At 42.1% G+C, this 22,446-nt stretch overlaps 2 protein-coding genes across 2 annotated transcripts; both read left to right on the top strand.

The window, feature by feature from the left end:
• Window positions 1–19,560: 19,560 nt before the first annotated feature.
• Window positions 19,561–20,355, top strand: LOC138783361 (cholesterol 25-hydroxylase-like protein 1, member 1). The gene has a single exon (XM_069957994.1). It carries the CDS (start codon window positions 19,561–19,563, stop codon window positions 20,353–20,355), a length of 795 nt encoding a protein of 264 aa, XP_069814095.1.
• A 917-nt stretch (window positions 20,356–21,272) lies between these two features.
• On the top strand, window positions 21,273–22,211 carry LOC138783356 (cholesterol 25-hydroxylase-like protein 1, member 2). The gene has a single exon (XM_069957980.1). The coding sequence runs from the start codon at window positions 21,273–21,275 to the stop codon at window positions 22,209–22,211; it is 939 nt and encodes a 312-aa protein (XP_069814081.1).
• Window positions 22,212–22,446: the final 235 nt, after the last annotated feature.

The raw sequence follows: 22,446 nt of genomic DNA, 5'->3' as shown, positions 1-22,446 counted from the left end.
GGGTCCCAGTAGTCAGACCATTCACAGTCCCACACTTATCCCCTATCCACAGGATAAGTGTTTCAATTTGAAGTTCCCTTTTAATCAGTGTTTTGATCTAGCACACCTACCAATGCAGTGAAATTTTGCAAACACTTGTGAAAAAATGGTTCATTCTTAAGAGCTCATTGATTTCCAGCATGGATCTGTAACAGAATGGCACTGTTTTGACAAGTCACTTTGTGAAATTTTTTTCTTCGTAGATCTTCTACGATCAATATAAGTAGTATGAGTAAAAGGTGGAAGCATGCAGCAGCCACAGCAACTCGGCCACAAACTGGAAACCACACAAAATTACAGAGCGGGGCCACCAAGTGTTCCAAACCCCACATGACATTGAAATCAGCACAAACCTATGTACCAGGAGCTTCATGGCATTGGGTTCCATGGCAAAACAGCTGCATGCAAACCCTACATCACCAAGCGCAATGCAAGCATTGGATGGAAGGTGTAAAGCATGCTGTCACTAGACTCTAGAGCAATGGGAATGTGTTCTGTGGAGTAATAAATCACACTTTTCTATCTGCCAATCTGTTTTAGAATTCTCAGTTTGGTGAAAGCCAGGAGAATGTTATCTACCTCACTGATTGGTGCCAATTGTAAGGCTTGGTGGAGAGAGGAAAATGATTTTGAGAGGTCGACCTAGGCCCTAGTTCCGGTGATAGGAAATCTTCACACTTTAGCATAACGAGACATTTTGAACAATTGTATGCCTCCAACTTGTAGAGAACACGTTTGTAAAAGACTCTTTCAGCATGACTACCTTAGTGCACAAAGTAAGGTTCTTTTTTTTTTTTTTTTTAAACTTGTTTTTTTTTTAAAGTTAACAGGCATCGTACATATACACAAATCATATGTTCGCCTACAGAACAAAAATCAACTTGAAAGAAAACTTTAAAGTGTGTGATCCATTACAAAGTAAGGTTCTTAAAGACATGGTTGACTTTGGTGTGGAAAAAACTCAACTAGCAGCACAGTGCCCTGACCTCAACCCTATTGAACATCTTTGGGATATACTAAAACAGGGTTGAGCCAGGCCTACTTTTCCAACATCGATGTCTAACCTCACAAATGCTCTTATGGATAATTTGGCAAAAATTCTCACAGACACACAACCAAACCTAGAACTCTGCATTATGCTATTCTTCTTTTATTTCTCCTGGAAAATTATAGAGATGAGCAAAATTACAGTAAGTTCGGGTTTGCATAAACCTGAACACTTGGCATTTGAACCCCACCATGGAAACTTCCATACATGGATACTGCCATAGGAGACTATAAATGTGAATATTGCACATTGTAATATACATGGGCAGCATGACAAATTCCAGTATCTATACCAACCCCAAATGATGTCACACACCACACAAAATATGTGGACAGATTAAAAACAACACAGGCAAATTTTTCCCCCTGAAGGAAGGGTTCTCCCTTTAGGTAGTTTGCTCCCCTAATAGGTAGGATCCCCTGTAAACAAAACCCCTGAATATAGTTTGCCTCCCACTCCATAGGTAGTACCCATAGTAGGCTAGACCCCCTAAAAGTAGTTTGTTCACTGTAAGTAGGACCCCCTGAAGATAGTTTGCCCCCTGTAGGTATTTTTCCTGCTGCATTTAGTTAGTACCGCCTGAAGGCAGTTTACCATCTTAAGACTAGACTCCCCCATCCCCATAAAGGAGTTTATCCCCATAGGTAGTTTGCATCCTGTAGTTAGGGCATCTTTGCTAAATTAAAAAAATATATATACAATCAGCGCCGTGTTCTGCTCTTGCTTCTAGACTTCTTTTCCAACCACAATGCTGACATTGTGTTTTGTGGCAAGGTGTATTACACCAGTGCTTTTAAATACGTTGAACAGTCCACTGCGAAACTTCAGAAAATCCAGCAAATTCCCTCACCGTATGGCCATGGGCACAGCCAAACACGATTGCCCCTTTTTGCCACTCTGTCCACATCCTTACATTTACCCAGGTTAACGTACAATTACTACTTTACTACTAATTACTAAACTGTCTGATCGCTACTGCCTTATGATCACATAGAAGCAGTCCGTGCCCAGTTGAGCATGTAATTCAACCATCTGCACAGACTTAACGATTCATCTGTGCTTGCGCACTAGGGTGACTAATTTTTTGTCCGGTGAGCTCATTTAGGTGTATCATCTTTTTTAATTCATGCAAAATTAAAATATTATTTTTCATGATCTGTAAAATAAATATAATATTTACTAATTTACCCTTTAAGCTGGATGCGTTACTTTACACTGGTTGCCAAAAGTTGTTTGCATTGAAGATATCAAATAAATAAATCCTTGAAACAAATCATTATACAGATAAACAATGAGACATTTTAGCTTTCCTCCTCCAAGATTTACTGGATTTTTCTGGTAATCTTGGGGTTATGGATTCCACATGCCACTCTTCAGATTTAAAACCCTATGTACAGCTGTAATGATTTCTACACAAGGCAGCCCATTCTATGTAACCTTGTTTTCCCCTTTTGATCCAGGAGCTAATTACACAAAGTTAACTAACAGAGAAGTAATTGTATTTATTCCAAATTAATTAGAGCCATCTGTGTTCTGAGAAGTAATTGTTGTGTGGCCAATAAATGTTATTGCATTCAAATTACTATGAAAGATGAATAAATTGCAATATTATATGTAATTGAGTAAGGGCGCTATTACACCAGCAGATTATCTGACAGATTTTTTGAGCCAAAGCCAGGAATGGACTATAAACAGAGAACAGGTAATAAAGGGAAGACTGAGTTTTTTCCTCTTTTCAAAACCATCCGTGACTTTGGTTTAAAAAAAAAATCTGTCAGATAATCTGTTGGTGTAATAGGGGCCTAAGAATACAGAAATAACGGTATTTAAAAATATATCCATATTCAAGGGAGAATTCTTGATTTGTACATAACTGGCTTAATGGATATATGGTCTAAGATAAATTAAATAAACTGAATGTAAGCAATGCTCCAGAACCTGTTGTGTTACACCCAAGTATTCTAAGGGAACTCAGTTCTGTAAGTTCTGTACCCTAATATGAAATATTCAAACATTCTTTGGCGACTGGTATTGTGCCGAGGAACAGGCGTAAGGCAAATGTAATGCCAATCTTCAAAAAGCGCTCTAGGTATTCCCCAGGGAATTATAGACCTGAAGTTTAGAAAGTTTCGTTTGCAACTGGATGGAAAACTGGCTTACCCAGACAGCAGGAGAGTGATTCCTACTCTGAATCATCCCCCGTTATAATTAGTGTATTTCAAGGTTTAGTACTGAACCCCCTTCTGTTCAACTTATTTATTAATTACATAGAAGATGGAATTAACAACACTGTTTCTATCTTTGCATTTGACACCAAGTTTTGTAATACAGTACAGTCTACTTTCTGTAAGCGAGCGCCAATCTCCTAGATCAGCGCTCACTTACTGAGCCCATACACTGCCCAATAATTGGGCAGCAAGGGATGAGCGGACAATGTTAGTGATGTTCGTGCAGCCCTTGTAAAAAAAATAAACTCCTACATACCTGTCTACACTGTCCCAGCGATTGGCTGAGCGGCCTGTCACTTCAGACAGTGTGCCAGGAGCAGGCTGAAGCTAGCAGGACGTCAGGGAGCGTGGACAAGTATGTAGTTTTTTTTTGTTTTTTTTTACATTCAGCAGCCGTCAGCCACGCATTGCTATTACACGTAGCAATGTGTGCCAGTTGCCCGAAGATTTTAGGCCTGGACCTAAAGAAACGATCATCTAATGATTGTTTCATTGGCTGATCGTTGTCTCTATTAGACGGGACGATATTCATCCGAAACGGCCTGATTTGGCCAATTATCGCTCCGTGTAATAGGGCCCTAAGCCGCTCAGTGTTTGGGCATCCTCTTGGCAAATGAGTTCAGTATGGTTAAATGTAAATTTATGCACCTGGGTACTAATAACTCTAGGGCAATGATGGAGAACCTTTTAGAGGCTGAGTGCCCAAACTGCAACCCAAAACCCACTAATTTCTTGCAAAGTGTCAACATGGCAATTTAACATTAATACCGCTAAGAGCATTGACTCCTATCATTATGATGGGAATCTGGGCTTCACCATAGTACACACCAGTGCTCTATGCTCCATGCACTGCTGCACGTGCCCACAGGAAGTAAGTGGTGATGATAGCCAGCACTATTTATGTCCTTGCTTAGGTATGAAAAATAAACAATAACACCAGTATATAAAGAACAAATATTATTACCATACATATTACTGCCATACTGTCACTTATATCAAATCCTGTATACCGAAACCAGTATTGCCAAAAATACCAGTATAAAAAGGGCAAATTTTACCACCCCACCATGACCACTACCACTACAATTATCACCATACTGATCCTGACAAAATCCAGTATACTAAAATGAATAATGCCAAAAGTACCAGATTAGAAGGGACAAATATTATCACCACATACTGACTAATACCCTCACTTTGCCACTAAATATAATCCACTGTACAAAGAACATCTCATACAGTCACCATTGAGAGGGAGATCAAGTTCTACACAGGTTCTGCAGACCATACAAGTGATTACAGTGCAGTTATATCCAATGACTCACAGGAGACATCTTCTCTGAGTGACTCTAATCAGAGTTTGTCCCTCTTCCTTTTCTTCTCCATCCTGGGCCATCATGAAGACTTTCCCAGGCATGACTTGAGGCTACAGAATCTGCCAAACATTTTAAGATCCTCACTCTCACAACCTTCTCTTCTCTATACAAATTTCCCATATGTATTGTCCACTCTGTGTCCTATATTGTATTAGATGCCCCTCACCCCTGCTCCTATATATCATATAGCCCCCATAGAGTAGACCCCCCCTTGTGTTGCTCCAGTATAATAAATGACCCCCATAATGTAGACAGTGTCGGACTGGGCCACCAGAGGACCAGAGGATCCTCCGGTGGGCCCCTCCTCTACTCCCACTGACTGTCCAGCAGCTGGGGTCCAGCATCGGACGTGCTACAGCAGCATAAATATATGGTTTTGCCATCGACAAAACTATGTCCCGGATGTGTCCCAGGAAGCTCCGCCGCCATCACGGGAAGCCCCACCCCCTTCCAAGGTTATCGATCTCACTCAAGCAGAGGAGGGACAGGAGTCCCTGGGGGACTAGAGGAACCATACAGGTGAGGTAAGTATAGCTTTTTTTGTTTTAAATACAGATGGAGGGGCAGGAGAATGATGAAGGAGGCTGTAGTATGGTGATGAGGGGTACTACTATGATGATGGAGGGGCAGGAGGATGAAGGGGGTAGTAGTATGATGGGGTAGGAGGATGATGGATGAGTAGTAATATGATGAAGGGGCAGGAAGATGAAGGGGGTAGTAGTATGATGATAAAGGGCGTACTATTATGATGATGGAGGAGCATAAGGATAAATGGGTAGTAGTATGATGATGATGAAAGGGTAGTAGTATGATCTTGGAGGTGCAGGAGAATGAAGGAGGTAGTATGATGATGGAGATGCAGGAGGTAGTAGTATGATGATGGACGATTTGGTCAGTAACAGTGTGATGGTATGTTGAGAGGTACAGTATGGTGATAATATTTATATTAGTGCTTTTCTGAGGTCACTTCCACACACTGAGCCCCCACATAACTATGTATTCTGATCTCCCACAAAGCATCTAGTGCACAATGTACCTAAGACTCTCCAACTACAATAGCTGTAGGCACTACAACTCTTACTGCATTTACTGATAGTCTGTATCCCTCAGTATAGGCTGGGAGTTGTAGTACATATGAGCTGCCACTGTAGAGACATACAGTGCTGGACCATGAGGGCTGATGAATGTAACAGATTACGGCCACCAGAAGCTTCTGCACAACAATCAATTATTAAAGGTTTGTTATCTCTGAAACTACAACTCCCAACATACCCTTCATTAAAGCTTCATAAGTGTAGTGTATTCTGAGAGTTATAGTTTGACTGAAAACCTTTCATTCACAAGGGAGTTGTCGCAGATTCAGATGAATCCAGGATAGGGCCGGGTCAGTATGTCGCTTTTTACCAATTCTTCTTTGGTGGGCCCCAAGGATAATTTCCTCTGGTGGGCCCCAGGTATCCCAGTCCGACACTGAATATAGATCCCCCATCTGTGCTGCTTACATATAGTAGATGACCCCATAAAGTACAGTAGATCCTCCCCCCTCCCTGTGTCGCTCCCATATAATAGATGGCCTCCATACCATAGAGCCCCCCATTTCCCCCTATTTGCTGCTTTCATATAATAGATGGCCACCATAATGTAGATTCCCCCCTCTGTGCTGTTAGAGACGCTGCCTGTGCTGGAAGTCCAGGCCACCTGTGTTTAGTCAATTGTGTGTGCGTCTTAAAGGCATAGATGCAATTGAATGGTGTGGTCACCTGGGAATCTGGGACAGGTGTTCTGGATTCCTGGAAGAAAGCTGCAAAGCCATCAGGGCAATACTGGTGCATGTGCCAGCAAGGAAGGATCTGAGTGCCACCTCTGGCATGTGTGCCATAGGTTCGACACCATGGTCCCAGGTGAAGTTACACTGGGAGAATCACTGGTATGGAAGGATCTGTGTGTACTCATAGATTACAGAAGGGCATATAATGTCTATCAGCTGCTTCTATGGCCAGCAGGATACTTTGATGTAGTAATACAGGCATGGACTCTCGGGACAAGGATATAATAGTACTGCTTTATAAAGCTTTGGTGCTGCCTCTTTTGGGGTATACTGGTCAGTTTTGAGCCCTGATTCATAAGGATTAATGGATGCCAAAGAGCTGGAAAAGGTAGAAAAGTGGTCAAGTAAACTAGTAAGGGACATGGAGCTTCTTAAGTTATAAGAAAAGATTTAGGCTATGTTCACACAACGTGAGAGACCGGCCGTTCCATGACCCTGGCCGGGCCACAGAGCAGCCGGTCTCTGCACAGATCATCCCAGCCGGATGATCTTTTGGCTGTAGTGTTCTGATGCGGGCGCATCAGCACGCGCCCACATCAGAATTTTCCATAGGGCACAATAAAACAAGCAGCCGGAGCCACTCGCTTTATTGTGTGAACTGACAGGGTTTCCTACGGCGGCAATTCAATGAAAACTGATATGTCAGTTATTTGCGGCCCCGTACGGGATCCCACAGAAGGTAATGGGCCTATTACACCGGTCGTTTAGAGGAGCAAACGAGCGCTCTCAGCGCTCGTTTTCTCCTCGTTCCCCGCTCGCTGCCGCCGCTATTCAACGCGGCTGCAGCGAGCGGGTGAGTGCGGGAGGGGGCGGCGGGGAGCTGCGGGGGGCTGCCCGGGGGATCGCTGATCGTCCGGGCAGCCCATAGGATATAGCAGCATCTGCTGCCGACGCTCCTATTCAATGGAGTGACGGCAGCAGATCGCTGCTATATCAGTCGCTTGTTTTTCAACATGTTGAAAAACAAGCGACTGCAACGATCACCCGACATGAACGATGTCGGCTGATCGTTGCACTCTATTCCACGGGACGATTATCGTCCGCAGCGGCCGATATCGGCCGAATACGAACGATAATCGTTCCGTGGAATAGGGCCTTAAGGCTATGTCCACACCGCACAAAGTGTGAACATAGCCTAAAAGAATTTAATTTGTTTAGTCTTGAGAAGAGGGGCGAAATGATCCACTTATTTAAATATATAAATGGCATGTACAAGAAATATGGTGCAAAGATATGCCAGGTAAAACCCCCTGAAAAGACAAAAGGACACTCCCCGCCTGGAGAAAGAAAAAAGTTCAGTCTCTGAAAGCATAACATTAATGTGTATGTATAGAATATAGAATTTATCTAACATCTCCCTTCCCTTCATCCATCACTTCCCCTGGTTGAACTTGATTAACGTGTCTTTTTTCAACTGTACTAACTATATAACATGTAACTCTTTACAGTTGAACATAGTCCATGTGAATCTGCCCTGCAAACTACTTTTTGTGTGCTTTTCTTTTTATCTACAGCCTGTGTACTCTGCCATCCAAGCATTCTCTCTGTTTAGTCCACTCTTTCAGCTGGTGAGTAAACCCCATCCCCTTTCCCTGCAGCAGGGAGCATTTTTAGGTACATAAACTATTCTAAATTTTTGGCTTAGTGGGGCCAAACCAGTTGCACATTACAGTATGCTCAGATCATGGACCCCTCTGGGCAATTATCTGCTGTGCAAGTGATGCTCCTCCAATTGAGACATCAGAGTGATTATCAGGATGCACCTCGGAACCGCAATGGGCGCGAAATGAGCGCCGGTTTTCGCTAATTTATATATGGGGATGTTCGAGCGAGAATTTATTTATGGGAGTCGTTTTAATAAATTTATTAATTTTGATGGGAGATTCATAGTCAATTTATTAATTATATGGAGTGGAACAGACAATGATCTTAAAGATTTTATGATTTTTATTAATGATAATTTATGGGGTCTTAAATTTAGTGAAAATGTAAGTCAGGAGGAAATAGCCTTTTTAGATTTGTCAATTTATATTAAAAATGGTGATATTAATACTAAAACTTTTTTTAAACCGATTGACGCGAATGGGTACCTATACTTTAGCAGCAAACATCTGAAGACATGGAAAGAAAATATTCCCTTCGGACAAATGGCTAGAATAAAAAGGAAATGTACAGAAGAAGATATATTAGAGGAACAAACAAAAATTCTAGAAAAAAGGTTTTTACAGAAAAAATTCCCTAAAAAAAATCATAGAGGGGGCTAGAAAGAAAGCTAGTGGACTAAACAGAAAAATGTATATGAAAGAGAAACGAGATGAAGAAAAGAGAGGAAATACAAGAAAAAAGGAAAAATAATGTTAATTTCATCACCAAATACTCAAGCAATCATACAGCCATAAAAAATATTTTAAAGAAAAATTGGTCGATTTTAATGAGGGATCCGTTCTTGAGTGAGGTAATCGGTGAGGGTCCCAGCATGATTTTTAGAAGAGCACGAACAATTGGACAACAGATAGCACCATCATACCCAAGATTAAAATCAGGAAAAAGAAAAAAAGAAAGTATGGGGGAGAAAGTAGGAATATATATAAATGTAGGAAAAAAATGTGTAAAACATGTCCTTATATTACAGAAGGCACTAAAGTGGTAAAAGGTGAAAGATCAGAAGAGGAGATAATTATAAAAGATCATCTAAATTGTGGTTCAGATTTTGTTATTTACGTACTGGAGTGCCCGTGTGGCGTCCAGTATGTGGAAAGAACCACTCAATCTCTACGACGGAGAGTCAATACACACAGATTCAATATTAAACATAGATTCCCCAAACATAGTGTTTCCCGTCATTTTTCACAATTTCACAATGGAGATGATAGTGGATTAAAAGTATTTCCAATAGAAAGGATAAATTTTCAGCTGCATAGATTTAATAGGTTATGCAAAAGAGAGCTTTTGGATATTCAAATTAGACACTTTGGTACCCAATGGACTTAATGAGATGATAGAAAGGGTATAAATTTTATTGATATATATATATATATATAAGTGTTTGTTGTCTAATAGAGTTGAGATATTTATGTATATGTGTGTTTTTATAAATGTATGTTATATGAATTAGATTGCAAATTTTGCCCCGGCAGTAATGTAAAGGGGAGGAGGAATAAGGAGCTAGTGGGATTTTTAAAGTGTATGTCAGTTATTTGCTACTATGTTCCTGATGAAGGAATTGGGTATTCCGATACGAGTTGGACAAAGAATAAATTTGTTGTTTTAATATTATCACCGAATTTATCTTCAAATCACTGTGATCAAGGAATTTGCTCCGGTCCTAGCTGTAAAGCACGATAGAAGACTCAATAGGCTGTGCATAGAAGATCTGGGGAGAAATCCTGTCCTTCACTGAGAAGTGCAACATCGACTGGCTGTATTGCGGCTACGAGATTTCCTGGCGGCGGGGGGGAGTTTGACCAATCTCCCCGCCGAGACGTGAGTAACCCACTTACTTCAAGGATATCAAGGTTAAATGTTGGTTGCTAGAGAATAGATCGCTCCCCAATTTTTCTTTTATGCCTTTCCAGGATGTCCTAATGAAATTTATGCATACATTTCTGCCCATCTCTCCTACTGTTCTGCGGCACATCAAGTCACAGAGGCTGCAGCAAGTTCTGTTCTTCAGAGTTCAGACTACGGTGCTTTAGGTGTCCAATTGCTATTACTTCCACATTACAATGGTAACCCTAAGTGCTACCATTGCTTCCTTAACCAATGTGCGTTCCACTTTGTGTTGCAAGGGCACAAATTCCCAACAGAGCAGTCCAGAGTTTTCTATGTCTCTGTTTTTTGGTAGAGCTCGGGGTAATCCTCTATGGCAAAAGTAGCAGTTCAGAGACCACAAACCTGCAAACCTTTTTTGGGCAACTTCTGGACAGTCTTTAACCCCTTAAGGACAGAGCCTGAAATGGCCTTAATGACAGAGACAAATTTTATGAATATGACCAGTGTCACTTTATTCATTAATAACTTCGGGATGCTTTTACCTATCCGGCTGATTCTGAGATTGTTTTCTCGTGACATATTGTACTTTACATTTCTGGTGAATTGGAGTCGATACTCATAACAAATCTTTACGAAAAAAAAAACAAATAATGTGAAAGAATGCATTTTTCCAACTTTGAAACTTTTTTGCATATACAGAAATTATATATTAAATAGCATTAGCAACATGTCTACTTTATGTTGGCGGCATTTATTAAACTATCTTTCATTTTTTTTAGACGATAGGAAGCTTAAAACATTAGCAGCAAATTTCCAAATTTTCAGTAAAATTTCAAAATCAGATATTTTTAGGGACCTGTTCAGGTTTAAAGTGTATTTGAGGGGCCTGTATGTTAGAAAGCCCCACAAAGCACCCCATTTCAGAAACTGCACCCCCCAAACTCTGCAAAAGCATATCCAGAAAGTGTTTTAACCCTTTAGGGGAGTCACAGAAATAAAAGCTAAGTGTGTAAGGAATTTGAAAATTTTAATTTTCTGTGCAGAGATTTTATTGTAATCCAATATTTTTCATAATTATAAACCTATTACCAGAGAAATGCACCCCAATAATTATTGTCCCGTTTCTGCAGTTTATAGAAATACCCCATATGTGACCCTATTGCGCTATTTGACGCAACCACAAGCCTCAGATATAAGGGAGCGCCTAGTGAATTTCAACGCCTCCGTTATATTTGGTCATTTTTGACTGTACCACTTCAGGTTGGCAGAGGCTCTGGGGTGCCAAAACCTAAAAAACACCCCTAAAGGGACACCATTTAGAAAACTACACCGCTCAAGTAATGTAACAAGGGGTGTGGTGAGCATCTGGACCCCACAGGTGCTTCACAGATTTTCCGAACAATATGGCGTGAAAAAAGAAAAATTTATTTTTTACACTAAAACGTTGTTCTAGCCTTCAATTTTTCATTTTCTTAAAGCGATAAGAGGCAAAAAAAGACACAAAATGTGTAGCGCAGTTTCTCCCGAGTACGGAAATACCCCACATGTGGCGATAAAGTGCCAAGGGGGCGCAGGACGAGCCTCCAAAGGGAAGGAGCGCCAATTGGCTTTTGGAAGCTGAATTTCACTGAAAAGGATTTCAAGGGCCATGTCGCATTTACAAAGCCCTCGTGCTGCCAAAACACTGGAAAGCCCCCACAAGTGACCCCATTCTGGAAACTACACCCCTCAAGGAATCTAACAAGGGGGGCAGTGAGCATATGGACCCCACTGGTGACGGGCACAAATGTGGAACAATGTGACGTAAAAGTAAAAAATTTCATTTTTTCACTTTCACAAATGTGCCCGTCATCAAGGGGTCCATATCCTCACTGCACCCCTTGTTAGATTCCCTGAGGGGTGCAGTTTCCAGAATGGGGTCACTTGTGGAGGGTTTCCAGTGTGTTGGCAGCACAAGGGCTCTGTAAATGCGACATGGCGTTCATCATCCATTCTAGCCAAATCCAACCTCCAAAATCCAAATGGCGCTCCTTCCCTTCGGAGGCTTGCCCTGCACCCACATGGTGCTTTATGTCCACATGTGGGGTATTTACGGACTCGGGGGAAATTGCTCTACACATTTTGGTTTTTTTTCCTCTTTTAACCCCTTGTGAAAATGATCAATTCAAGGCTAAACCAACATTATAGTGTAAAAAATGTAATATTTCATTTTCACGCCACATTGTTCCACATTTGTGCCCATCACCAGTGGGGTCCATATGCTCACTACACCCCTTGTTACATTCCTTGAGGGGTGCAGTTTCCATAATGGGGTCACTTGTGGGGGGTTTCAACTGTCTTGGCAACACAGGGGCCTTTTGAATGCAACATGGCCCCTCGAAATCCATTCCATCCAAATCCAGCCTTCAAAACCCAAATGGCGCTCCGTCCCTTCGGAGGCTTACCCTGCACCCGAATGGCGCTTTATGTACACATGTGGGGTATTTCCGTACTCAGGGGAAATTGCGCTACACATTAAATGTTTTTTTTTTATCTTTTAACCCCTTGTGAAAATGAAAAAATCATGACAAGATTAATGATTTAGAGTAAAAATTTTACAAAAATTACACTAAATGTTGGTCTAGCCTTGATTTTTTTCCATTTCCACAAGGGGTTAAAAAAGAAAATGAACACAAAACGTGTAGGGTAGTTTCCCCTGAGTACAAAAATACCCCACATGTGGGCATAATGTGCCATATGGGCACAGGGCAAGCCACCAAAGGGACAGAGCGCCATTTAGAGGCTGGAATGGAGGATGGAGGCCATGTCGCAATTACAAAGCTCCTGTGCTGCCAGGACAGTAGAAACCCCCGACAAGTGACCCCATTCTGGAAACTACACCCCATAAGGAATCTAACAAGGGGTGCAGTGAGCATATGGACCCCACTGGTGACGGGCACTTACGTAGAACATGTGCCGAGAAGATAAAAAATACAATTTTTTTCATTTTCACGTCCCAAATGTGGCCGTCACCAGGGGGCCATATCCCCGCTGCCCCCCTTGTTAGATTCCTTATCGGGTGTAGTTTCCAGAATGGGGTCACTTGTGGGGGGTTTCTACTGTCCTGGCCGCACAGAGGCTTTGTAATTGCATCATGGCCTCCTCTAATGGGAATGGCGGCCATACCTACTTAGCTAGGAAAAGGGACAATTCTAATTTATTTGGGGGTATTAGGCCAACTATTGGTTTATAAGGTTGAAAATGACAGGTGTCCATCAAACTCAACCTGTGTTGATCCAGAGGAAGGCAAAAACCCCTCGTGAGGCAGACGACAGTAGCCTCATCACAGGGGAAAAATTCCTTCCCGACTCCATAATGGCGATCAGAATAATCCCCAGATCAACGTGACCCCTGAAATAGGAATAAGGGACAGAATTTAGATAATGTAGAACTCCAATGACGTGTGGTGCGCCTTGAAGCGATCCAGTATGCAGAGGCCGGGGGGATCAGGACAGGTGTCACACTGGTAAATGGTGTCCTTCCTGATCCCCCTGTTACGCCACACTCTGCACTTCCTCTGGGGTCTCCTGTTCTCCAGTGTGGGGGACGTCACCTGGAAAATGTTGTCCTGGTGCGATACGGGGTCCTTCATATCCAGAAGCGCTGGGTCCACTCCATGGCTGCTAAATATTATGGCTTTATTACTGCTTCTGATATTTTCGGATCGTGCCGCAAGCTACAGTAGCTCGGGCAGCGAGGGACCGGAAGAGGGGGTGCTGGTATAAAAGTTATCCCCGTACAGGTGGTGGCCTTTATCCAGCAGTGGGAAGATCAGGTCCCAAACTATCTCCCCACTAACTACGAGGATTGGGGGTGGGGGGCATCTGGGGGCTGGATTCGGGTGTCCCTTCCTACATACACTCTAAGGGTACGTGCACACTGCGGAATCGCGACAGATAACCCTTCGTGCATTCCGCAGTTGGCACCCGCCGGCGGACTGATGCAGGCGCACGTCTCCACACGTGTCATAGACTCCATTCTATGCACGGGCGGATTCCGCTCTCCGTCCAACGTGTTCATTCTTTTGATGGACGACGGATTCCGCCCGTGCATAGAATGGAGTCTATGACACGGGTAGAGACATGCGCCCGCATCAGTCCGCCGGCGGGTGCCAGCTGCGGAATGCACGAAGAGTTATCCTTCGCCATTCCGCAGTGTGCACGTACCCTAAATCTGTAAGTGTACCCTGAGGTACTCTCACAGAGTTTGTAGAATTTCACGCCATACCATCATCTCTTATTGGGACGGTACTGGCGGAAAAGACGTGTCTGGGGGGCAGCGTACGCTACGCTACCCCCAGACACGTCACTGGATGATGAGGATGATGAGGATGAATGGAGGAAAGAAGGATCCCCCCATTCATCCTCACTGGCTGTTTCGGTGTCGGAGGCAATAATAACGTATTCCTCTGACGCCGAAAACACCCTGGGGGTCATCTTTATACGGGGATTGGTATATGGGGTATGTAGTGGTGTAGTGTCAAACTTTATTCAATGTAGTGTGGTGTAATGTAGTGTTTTTTACGTGTTTTTTTACAGTAAGTATAAAAAAAAAAACCTACGCCAACAAAGGCGTTGCTGATAAATGCCGCACTTATGTGCGGCACTTATAAGCAGACCGTGGCAGTAGAATATAGAAAAAAACACCCTACGCCAAAAAGGAGGAGTTGCTGATTAGCAGCGCACTTTCGTGCGATGCTGATCAACACTCAGCGGCGATAGGGTGCGGAAAATAGAAAAAAAAAAAATTTTTAAAAAAAACCAAAAACTTTTTCTACATTCTGAACATCCCTGTAGCTACTGATAAGTGTATTACACATATCAGCCGCTAGAGGGCAGCAGAGCGCAAAATACGGAAAAAGCCGACGCTGGAGCCTAAAATAGCCGAGAGAAGCTGAACGTGACGTCACGGAGGAAGCCGAAGACCCGAACGAACACGAGGACGCCGCGAACCCGGAAGACGCCGATCAGGAGCCCGGGACAGGTGAGTAATGTACAAATACCTGCTCTGGACCCCTCGGCTACCTAGCTGAGGGGTCTAGGGCAGGTATTTACTATTTTGTGGGACTCTGATCGCCGTGCCACCGGCCCGATCGCCGTGAACGGCCGGCCGGTACCGGACAGCCGTTCACGGCGATCGGGCCGGTGGCACGGTGACCACCATTACTTTTTACAGTAATGGCGGTCGGTGCCGTCCTCGGACTGCACTGACCGCCATTTTTTTCTGGGTCATCGGGTCACCGATGACCCGGAAAGGTTCCGATCGCCGCTATTGGCTGATCTGAATTGATCAGCCTATAGCGGCGATCGTAAGCACGGGGGGTGTTAACCACCCCCCGTGCCGTGAAGCTAAGATGGCCTGCTATGATTTATAGCAGGCCATCTTCCCCGATCGCTGTGTGCGAACACGCAGCGATCGGGGAAACATTGGGCGTAAATTTACGCCCTGATGCGCCAAGTACCAGGGCGCGAGGGCGTAAGTTTACGCCCGATGTCGTTAAGGGGTTAAAGAACTAGGCCATACATCCTCAGCTGCCTTGATTCTGTTGCTTTTAAACCTTTTGCAAGTTGAGCACCTTAGACTGACAGACCAAGAACATCAATATCAACAAGCCAAAATCTGTGTCTACGCTGTGGAAGCAAGGCCCACTAAGAAGGCCTAACTGCCTGCTGAGGTCAGAAAACCTCCAATACTTAGGACTAATGGGAGAGATAGTCCTAGGTAGAGAAGGCCTTTCTTCAAAGTAATGTGTTCCTGTGACTCTTTTTCTTATGAGAGTCTCAACATATCAGCACCTGCATTTGTGAGCTCAGGGTTGGCTGATAACTGTTTTTAGCAAGGCCTTGTTTGTCAGTGCAGGCTTCTCCTTCGTACATCTTTGCAGCAGCATGATGGATAAGATGGATGGATAAGATTTTATAAGAAATAAAAAACCATTTAAAGATTGACTTCAATAGGGGAATAAAAAAAAACTATTAAACAAAACAATAAATCCACAGTGTTGCAGTTTTTGATGCGGAAACAGTGCAGATCCACAGTGAAATCTGATATTGCTGATATTTAACACCGAGAGGTAATATTATCAGAAATATTTGAAAGAAAAAACTAATAGCTAATAGCAACAATGGCAGGCCTGGATTGACAGTCTGCCCAAGTGGGCATATTTCTGGTGTGCGTTTTCCTTCATGACACAGTGGTCTGCAGTGAGTCGCTTATGCTGGTTACCCTTTTGGAGTGTCTGTATATGCCACCCTCATGAATCGTGCTCCTCCAGCAAATGTACAGTGTACTGTACCTGGTGTCCCCTCCTCTGCAAGCAGCCAGCTTCCTTGGGCCATTTGCAGCCAATGTGAAGCAGTGCAGGAGATCAGAGATATTAGGAGATATGGGTTAGAGGTCAGTGTAACATACAGGGAAGGGGAACCAGCTCTGTACAGATATTGGGGGGTGGTCATCGCCAGCCTGAGGGTATGTGCACACTGATGAGGAATTGAAGAAGAATCCGCTCTTCATTTCCGCTTGAAATTCCTCCTGTAAAATATGAACAGAGCAATACTCTATTGTGTTGAAAGGAATTTCTGCTCTGTTGTTCACAGCAGAATTTCCAAGCAGAATTTTCTGCCACAGATTCGCTTTCCACCCAAAGAATTGACATTGACATTGCTAGAGGAATCCTATAGAAGTCAATGGGGGGGTTAAATTCTGCTTGAATTCTGCTTGTATTCCGCTCAACTTCTGCTCCTATTCTGCAGGAGCTGAATAGGGGTATGTGCACACGGAGCAATTCTCGCGGAATTCCGCCCGAATTCCGCCATAAAAAGCGGGCGAAATCCGCGTGGAATTCCGCCCGTGTAAATGCAACATTGCTCTTTCCATAGAGAACAATGGGATTTCCGACTGCCTGTGCACACAGAGTAAATTTCCGTCCGGAATTCCGCGCAGAATCCGCATTCCGCCCGAAGAATGTACATGTCAATTCTTTGGGGAATTTCAAGTAGAAAACTTTCCTCTTCAATTCTTTGCTGAATACTCGCCTATTCCTCAGTGTGAACATACTCTAAGGCCTAGTTCACACTGACCAAAAACGGCATCAATTCTTTGAGCGCAGAGAGGCAGGAGCGGAGACGTGCATACCCTCCCATTCAGACACTGCAGGACACTGAGCACGGCTCTCCGCCGCGGAATTCCAACATTTTTGCTTAGTGTGAACTGGGCCTTACAGTGTGTAGACTAAGACTAGTGGCTGCCTTGACCACTATTAATATGGCATCTTTAGGAGGTGATTATCAGCCACAGATATTATAACATCTCTGGTCATATCAACCCCAACAGATATCGTTTTTGCATAGAGGTGAGTGGCTGATATGATCTTTGTAGAGGCTAAGAGCCTTGTAGGGGCTGATTAGACCCAGACTGGTATTCTGCCATTTGATGCCTGTAAGGACTATCTTCTATAGGTAACTTTAGGAGAGGCTACAGGAGACATGGCTTTGATTTACAACCCAGCAGTTGATTGCATTGTATCAACATCCCTACAACATTGCATCCCTGGGTCTGTATATTTTTAGGGAGTCAGTTATAAGAAAGAAATTCTGCAGTCATTAAGAAAATGTTGGTCCAAGCAGGGATGAGAAGAAAAGGAAGAGAACAGCTCCAAGTAGAGTAGATGTCACCTGTGAGTCACTGGTGACCTGTTATAGTAAATCCGATTACACATGAGATAATTAATTAATATTAATTATTTTAGTAATTTATATTACAGTTCAGAGGAATGCATTGCGTTGTGTGCAATCTTATGGACTTGATCTGTCACTCAAAAGCAAAAAAAAAAATAATAAAAGCCTAATTAACAACTAGGTATTACTCTTCCCCTTGTGTATATGATCTGTTCCTAAAAAGTCTGATACTGTCAACAATAGGTGGACACTGTCAGACTGCATAGGGAAGGACCCCTTTGACAAGAATACATTGCTAGAAACGACCGAGAAAAAAAAGTATTGCATCCCCTGGATTGTTAGCATTCCCTGAGACCTTTCACAATAAAAGGGATTTAGGTAGTGCTGCAGGTTCACGTCAGGAAACAAATTCTTGCCTTGCCCTGGGTGCTGGCAAGTCACGTTGCTGCATTTAACAATGCACTGTGCACCCGTCATGCACTTCATATACTGTACATACACAGATACTGGCTGGGTCACTGGCTTATGCATCTTTATGGGTATTACAGAAGAGAAGAAGCAGCTAAGTAAGTCCTAGAAGGAGGAGGTAATGGGTGCGGCTTGCTGGACACTTACATCTCCCCTCTGCATTATCGCATTTGGTAATTATTATTCTTTTCATGTATTTTTCTTTATTCCACATTGTACAACTGGTAGTGTCTTCTAAGATTACACATCAGTATAGAGGTTATACATATTTTTTTTTAATACTGTTGGAGGGGGGGTTGTAGTTATTATACTAGGTTTCAGTCTCTGGGACTTGCCACAACATAGCAGTCCATGTCTTTAAGGGAGTTTTTTTTGTTAATGTTTTCATTCATGTTATGTTTGTGTTGTAATATTGTAATAAATAAAGATTTTTTGGATTTTACTCTTTTGGTGAGTCGGTCATTCAATGTGACATACAACTTGCACTTTTTCTATATCTCTTTTTGGCTTTTGTATGTCTATACTGTGCACCTAAGTTTGTGAATACAAATAAAACAGAGGGCAACCAGGTATCCTGCTTCTCCCAAGTTCTGAGAACCCTCAACAAATAAGGTATCACCTCTGACTCAACAAATAAGGTATCACCTCTGACTCTCAGAGATGTAAAAAAAAAAAAAAAATCAGTTGTTATGCAGCTACACAAACAGCTTTTGAGTGGATGTATCCCTTTGAAGTGCCAGCATGTGATTCAGATAGCTGTGCTGCTTTATTGTAGGAGCCAGGATGAGTTCCTGAGCTTATTTTCCATCGCAATATTGTAATTGCCAGTCATAGTCTCGATAGAATGCAGTACAAAAAAAAAATCATCTTTTTGTGTACTTAAACAATTTGGTACCCACAATTATGTATTTATTGTGTAGGTATATATGACAAATATGTCCTTAGAACAATGAGTGATGAATGAGATAGAACAAATTCAGACTCATAATGATTCATAGGAAAAAAGAGCAGGAAGGGATTGATGAACAAAAATGTTCATTTTTTGTTATAGCTGCAAAAAAAATGTTATTAAACGCTTGTTTATTGCTTTTAGATGTAACTAAATAGAAACATGTCATCATTCGCTATCAAGATCAATGCATTCCTTCTAGTTCCTGTCTTTAGCATTTTTTTTTATCAGCTTTTATTTAGAAACTAATCTGGAAACGAAACAATTGTGCATTTTGTCATTACATAATGAGATTGTTCCACCTAAAAAAAAAGTCTTTTAGAAAAAAAAAATAGCTTTAGCACATCATGTGTCTTGGTTTATGGATTAGTGTTCAGATAAATTTGGCAGAGAATGCCTCTGAAGGCAAATTTCAGAATGAACTCATCTACCAACAACTACTTGGTTCTGCAGCCACTTTGGGATTACATACTTGCAGAATTTGGTGGCTCAGTGAATAGCCCCATTTTCCCAGTCTTGCTTGCCTTCTCTGGCTATCTGTGCTTCAGTTTACCATTTGTTATTATAGACATGCTTGGAGAACGATGCCAATTTTTTTATCAATACAAAATTCAGAAGAACAAGTGTCCAACGATAAGTATGATGATTTGCTGTGTGTGGACGGCTGTGTTTAACCATGTGATATATGTCTTTCCTACTGTATTTCTTAATTGGCTCTGGATGCAACCTGTATCCTTGCCAGTAAGAGCTCCTTCCATTTGTACTCTTCTTGAAGAGGTCTTAGGATGTCTGATTCTATTTGACTTACAGTATTTTATATGGCATGTACTGCACCACAAAAACCACTGGTTATACAAGAAAGTCCATGCTGTTCACCACAATTATGCTGCACCATTTTCATTGTCTAGTCAGAACCTCAGCGGCATTGAGCTGATGACTGTTGGCTTTTGGAGTATAATGAATCCCATCCAATTAGGATGTCACCCGTTAACATCATGGATTTGTAATCTACTTAGTGTTTGGATGTCTGTGGACGATCACATAGGCTACAACTTTCCCTGGTCCCTTCACAATACCTTTCCCTTTCGCTTATATGGAGGAGCTCTTGCTCACGACTTGCATCACCAGAAACCTGGAACAAACTTTGCCCCATTTTTTCGTCACTGGGACTTAATTTTTGGAACTGCTTGCTCTATTAATGAAAATGCCTAATCTTCAAGCTTCCATTGTAGAAAAAAAATATGAAGGGAAAATAAAATATAAAAGTTGTAAAATGCTGAAGATCCCTGATGTTGATCCAAAAATTAAAACGTGTTTATACATCCATGTGTTGTACTGTGCGTTTCATTCAAATCCACCCACACAGATACATACACAGCATCATCTGTGCAGTCTAGTTTCTGTGTTATAACAGGCTAGTTAATATAGTCACATTTGGTTATATATATATATATATATATATATATATATATATATATATATATATATCATAAACCATCACTAAATAATGAAACCTTTGATATTTCATAGGAATATTGCCTCTAAATGGCAGGTTAGTAGTTATTTTAGACCTGCTAAGCACCTAGCACTAAAAGAGTCAATAATCCAAGCTTGACTATATATCTTATCAGAGTTGTTATTTAATTGTTAATAGTAATAGTTGTGGCAATATGCTGTTCATAATGATGTCTGTAGCATGAAGTCCAGTCTGATGTTTCAGTGCTCTGTTTCAGTGAATAATTCAACAGTAATATAATACCAATTTCGTCCGGTGTCTCCAAAGCAATGGGGTTAAACTGAAGAAGGTATTTTCTCTACAGTGACAATTCCTTTAATAATCTTAAATGGTCTGTATCTATGTGCATTATGTTGCAGATGTAATATCACTTATCTGTTCGCTGCTGTATCTAAATGCTCCTGTTTGTCAATTGTGGCCCCTTTAAAGCAGTCACATTATCCTCCTGGAGCCAGGCTGTGTTGTCAGGGAGCTGGAAAGGGTCTGAATTGTTGGGTTTGTGAAAGCTGCTGAATGGGAGGGGGAGTCAGCTCAGCGCCATCCAAATGAATAATAAAAAGGAAGATCCTAGGCAGCATTTCTCTTGAAGATTATAGCTAAGCAGGTGCTGATGATGGAAGCCCTCTCCTGTCTGTCCCATGCATTGGACACATACCTCCATGGCAGGTCACTTCTGCAGCCATTGTGGGACTACCTGCGGCTTCATTATTCTGATACTCTTAGGTCTCCACTTTTTCCTGTAGTCCTTACTGTGTCATGCTACGTTATCTCCTGCATACCTTACCTGGTTTTCAACATCATGGGCAGAAGGTGGCCTTTCATTCACAAGTATAAGATCCAACAAGACAGAAACCCAACTGGACCAATGATTCTTCACTGCCTTGGAGTGACTCTATACAACCACCTGTTCTTTATTTTCCCAGCTTCTGTTGCCCAGTGGTACTGGAGACCTCCCTGCCCATTGCCAGAAGAGGCTCCAAGCATTTTGGATGTAGTGTTTGGTGTGATGGCAAGTCTTCTACTATTTGATTTTCAATATTTTATTTGGCACATGATCCATCACAAGAACAGGTGGCTTTACAAGACATTCCATGCCATTCATCATGAATACATGGCTCCTTTTTCCTTAGCCACTCAGTGTCTTGGGGGCTGGGAGCTGGTGACTGTTGGATTCTGGACTACAATAAACCCTATAATCTTCAGGTGTCATATTCTCACAACTTGGATATTTATGGTATACCATGTATATATCTCTGTGGAAGATCACTGTGGTTATGATTTCCCCTGGTCCACTTCACATCTCATACCATTTGGGATCTATGGAGGGCCTATAAAACATGATCTACATCACCAGAAACCCATGAGCAACTATGCCCCTCATTTTACACATTTGGACAAAATCTTTGGCACACATGCAGACTTCACTTCTGTCAAAGGCGTACTGGAGGTAGCCACTCCGAATAAAACTTGCTGTGCTAGCAAACAGGAGGATAATCTTTATGATGAAAGTGTCTCACCAACAGATAGGGTTGCTGAAGAAAGGAGTATTTAAATTATATGTGAAATATAAAGAGCTACACATGTCTATACATCTTTTGATGTCTATGTGTCTATTGTTATTTTTTCAATAAGAATTTTTTAGGCTGTAAGTAAGAAAACAGCTACATGATAACAGATCATTTATGGCTTGTAAAGTTTTTATTAACCTGTCAGAAACCTATGACGTGCACTGTGTCCTAAGTTTTGGCTACTGAATAATCCCAGAAGTGTCTTCTCTTTTATGGTTC

This window comes from Dendropsophus ebraccatus, chromosome 1, assembly GCF_027789765.1.
Source record: "Dendropsophus ebraccatus isolate aDenEbr1 chromosome 1, aDenEbr1.pat, whole genome shotgun sequence".
NCBI classification, from domain to species: domain Eukaryota; kingdom Metazoa; phylum Chordata; class Amphibia; order Anura; family Hylidae; genus Dendropsophus; species Dendropsophus ebraccatus.
The sequence above is the reverse complement of the archived record's forward strand: the minus strand, read 5'-3'. Positions and strand labels throughout refer to the sequence as shown.

Coding starts and splice junctions, on each gene's coding strand:
- LOC138783356 (XM_069957980.1), top strand. CDS start 21,273: ATGGAAGCCCTCTCCTGTCTGTCCCATGCATTGGACACATACCTCCAT.
- LOC138783361 (XM_069957994.1), top strand. CDS start 19,561: ATGAACTCATCTACCAACAACTACTTGGTTCTGCAGCCACTTTGGGAT.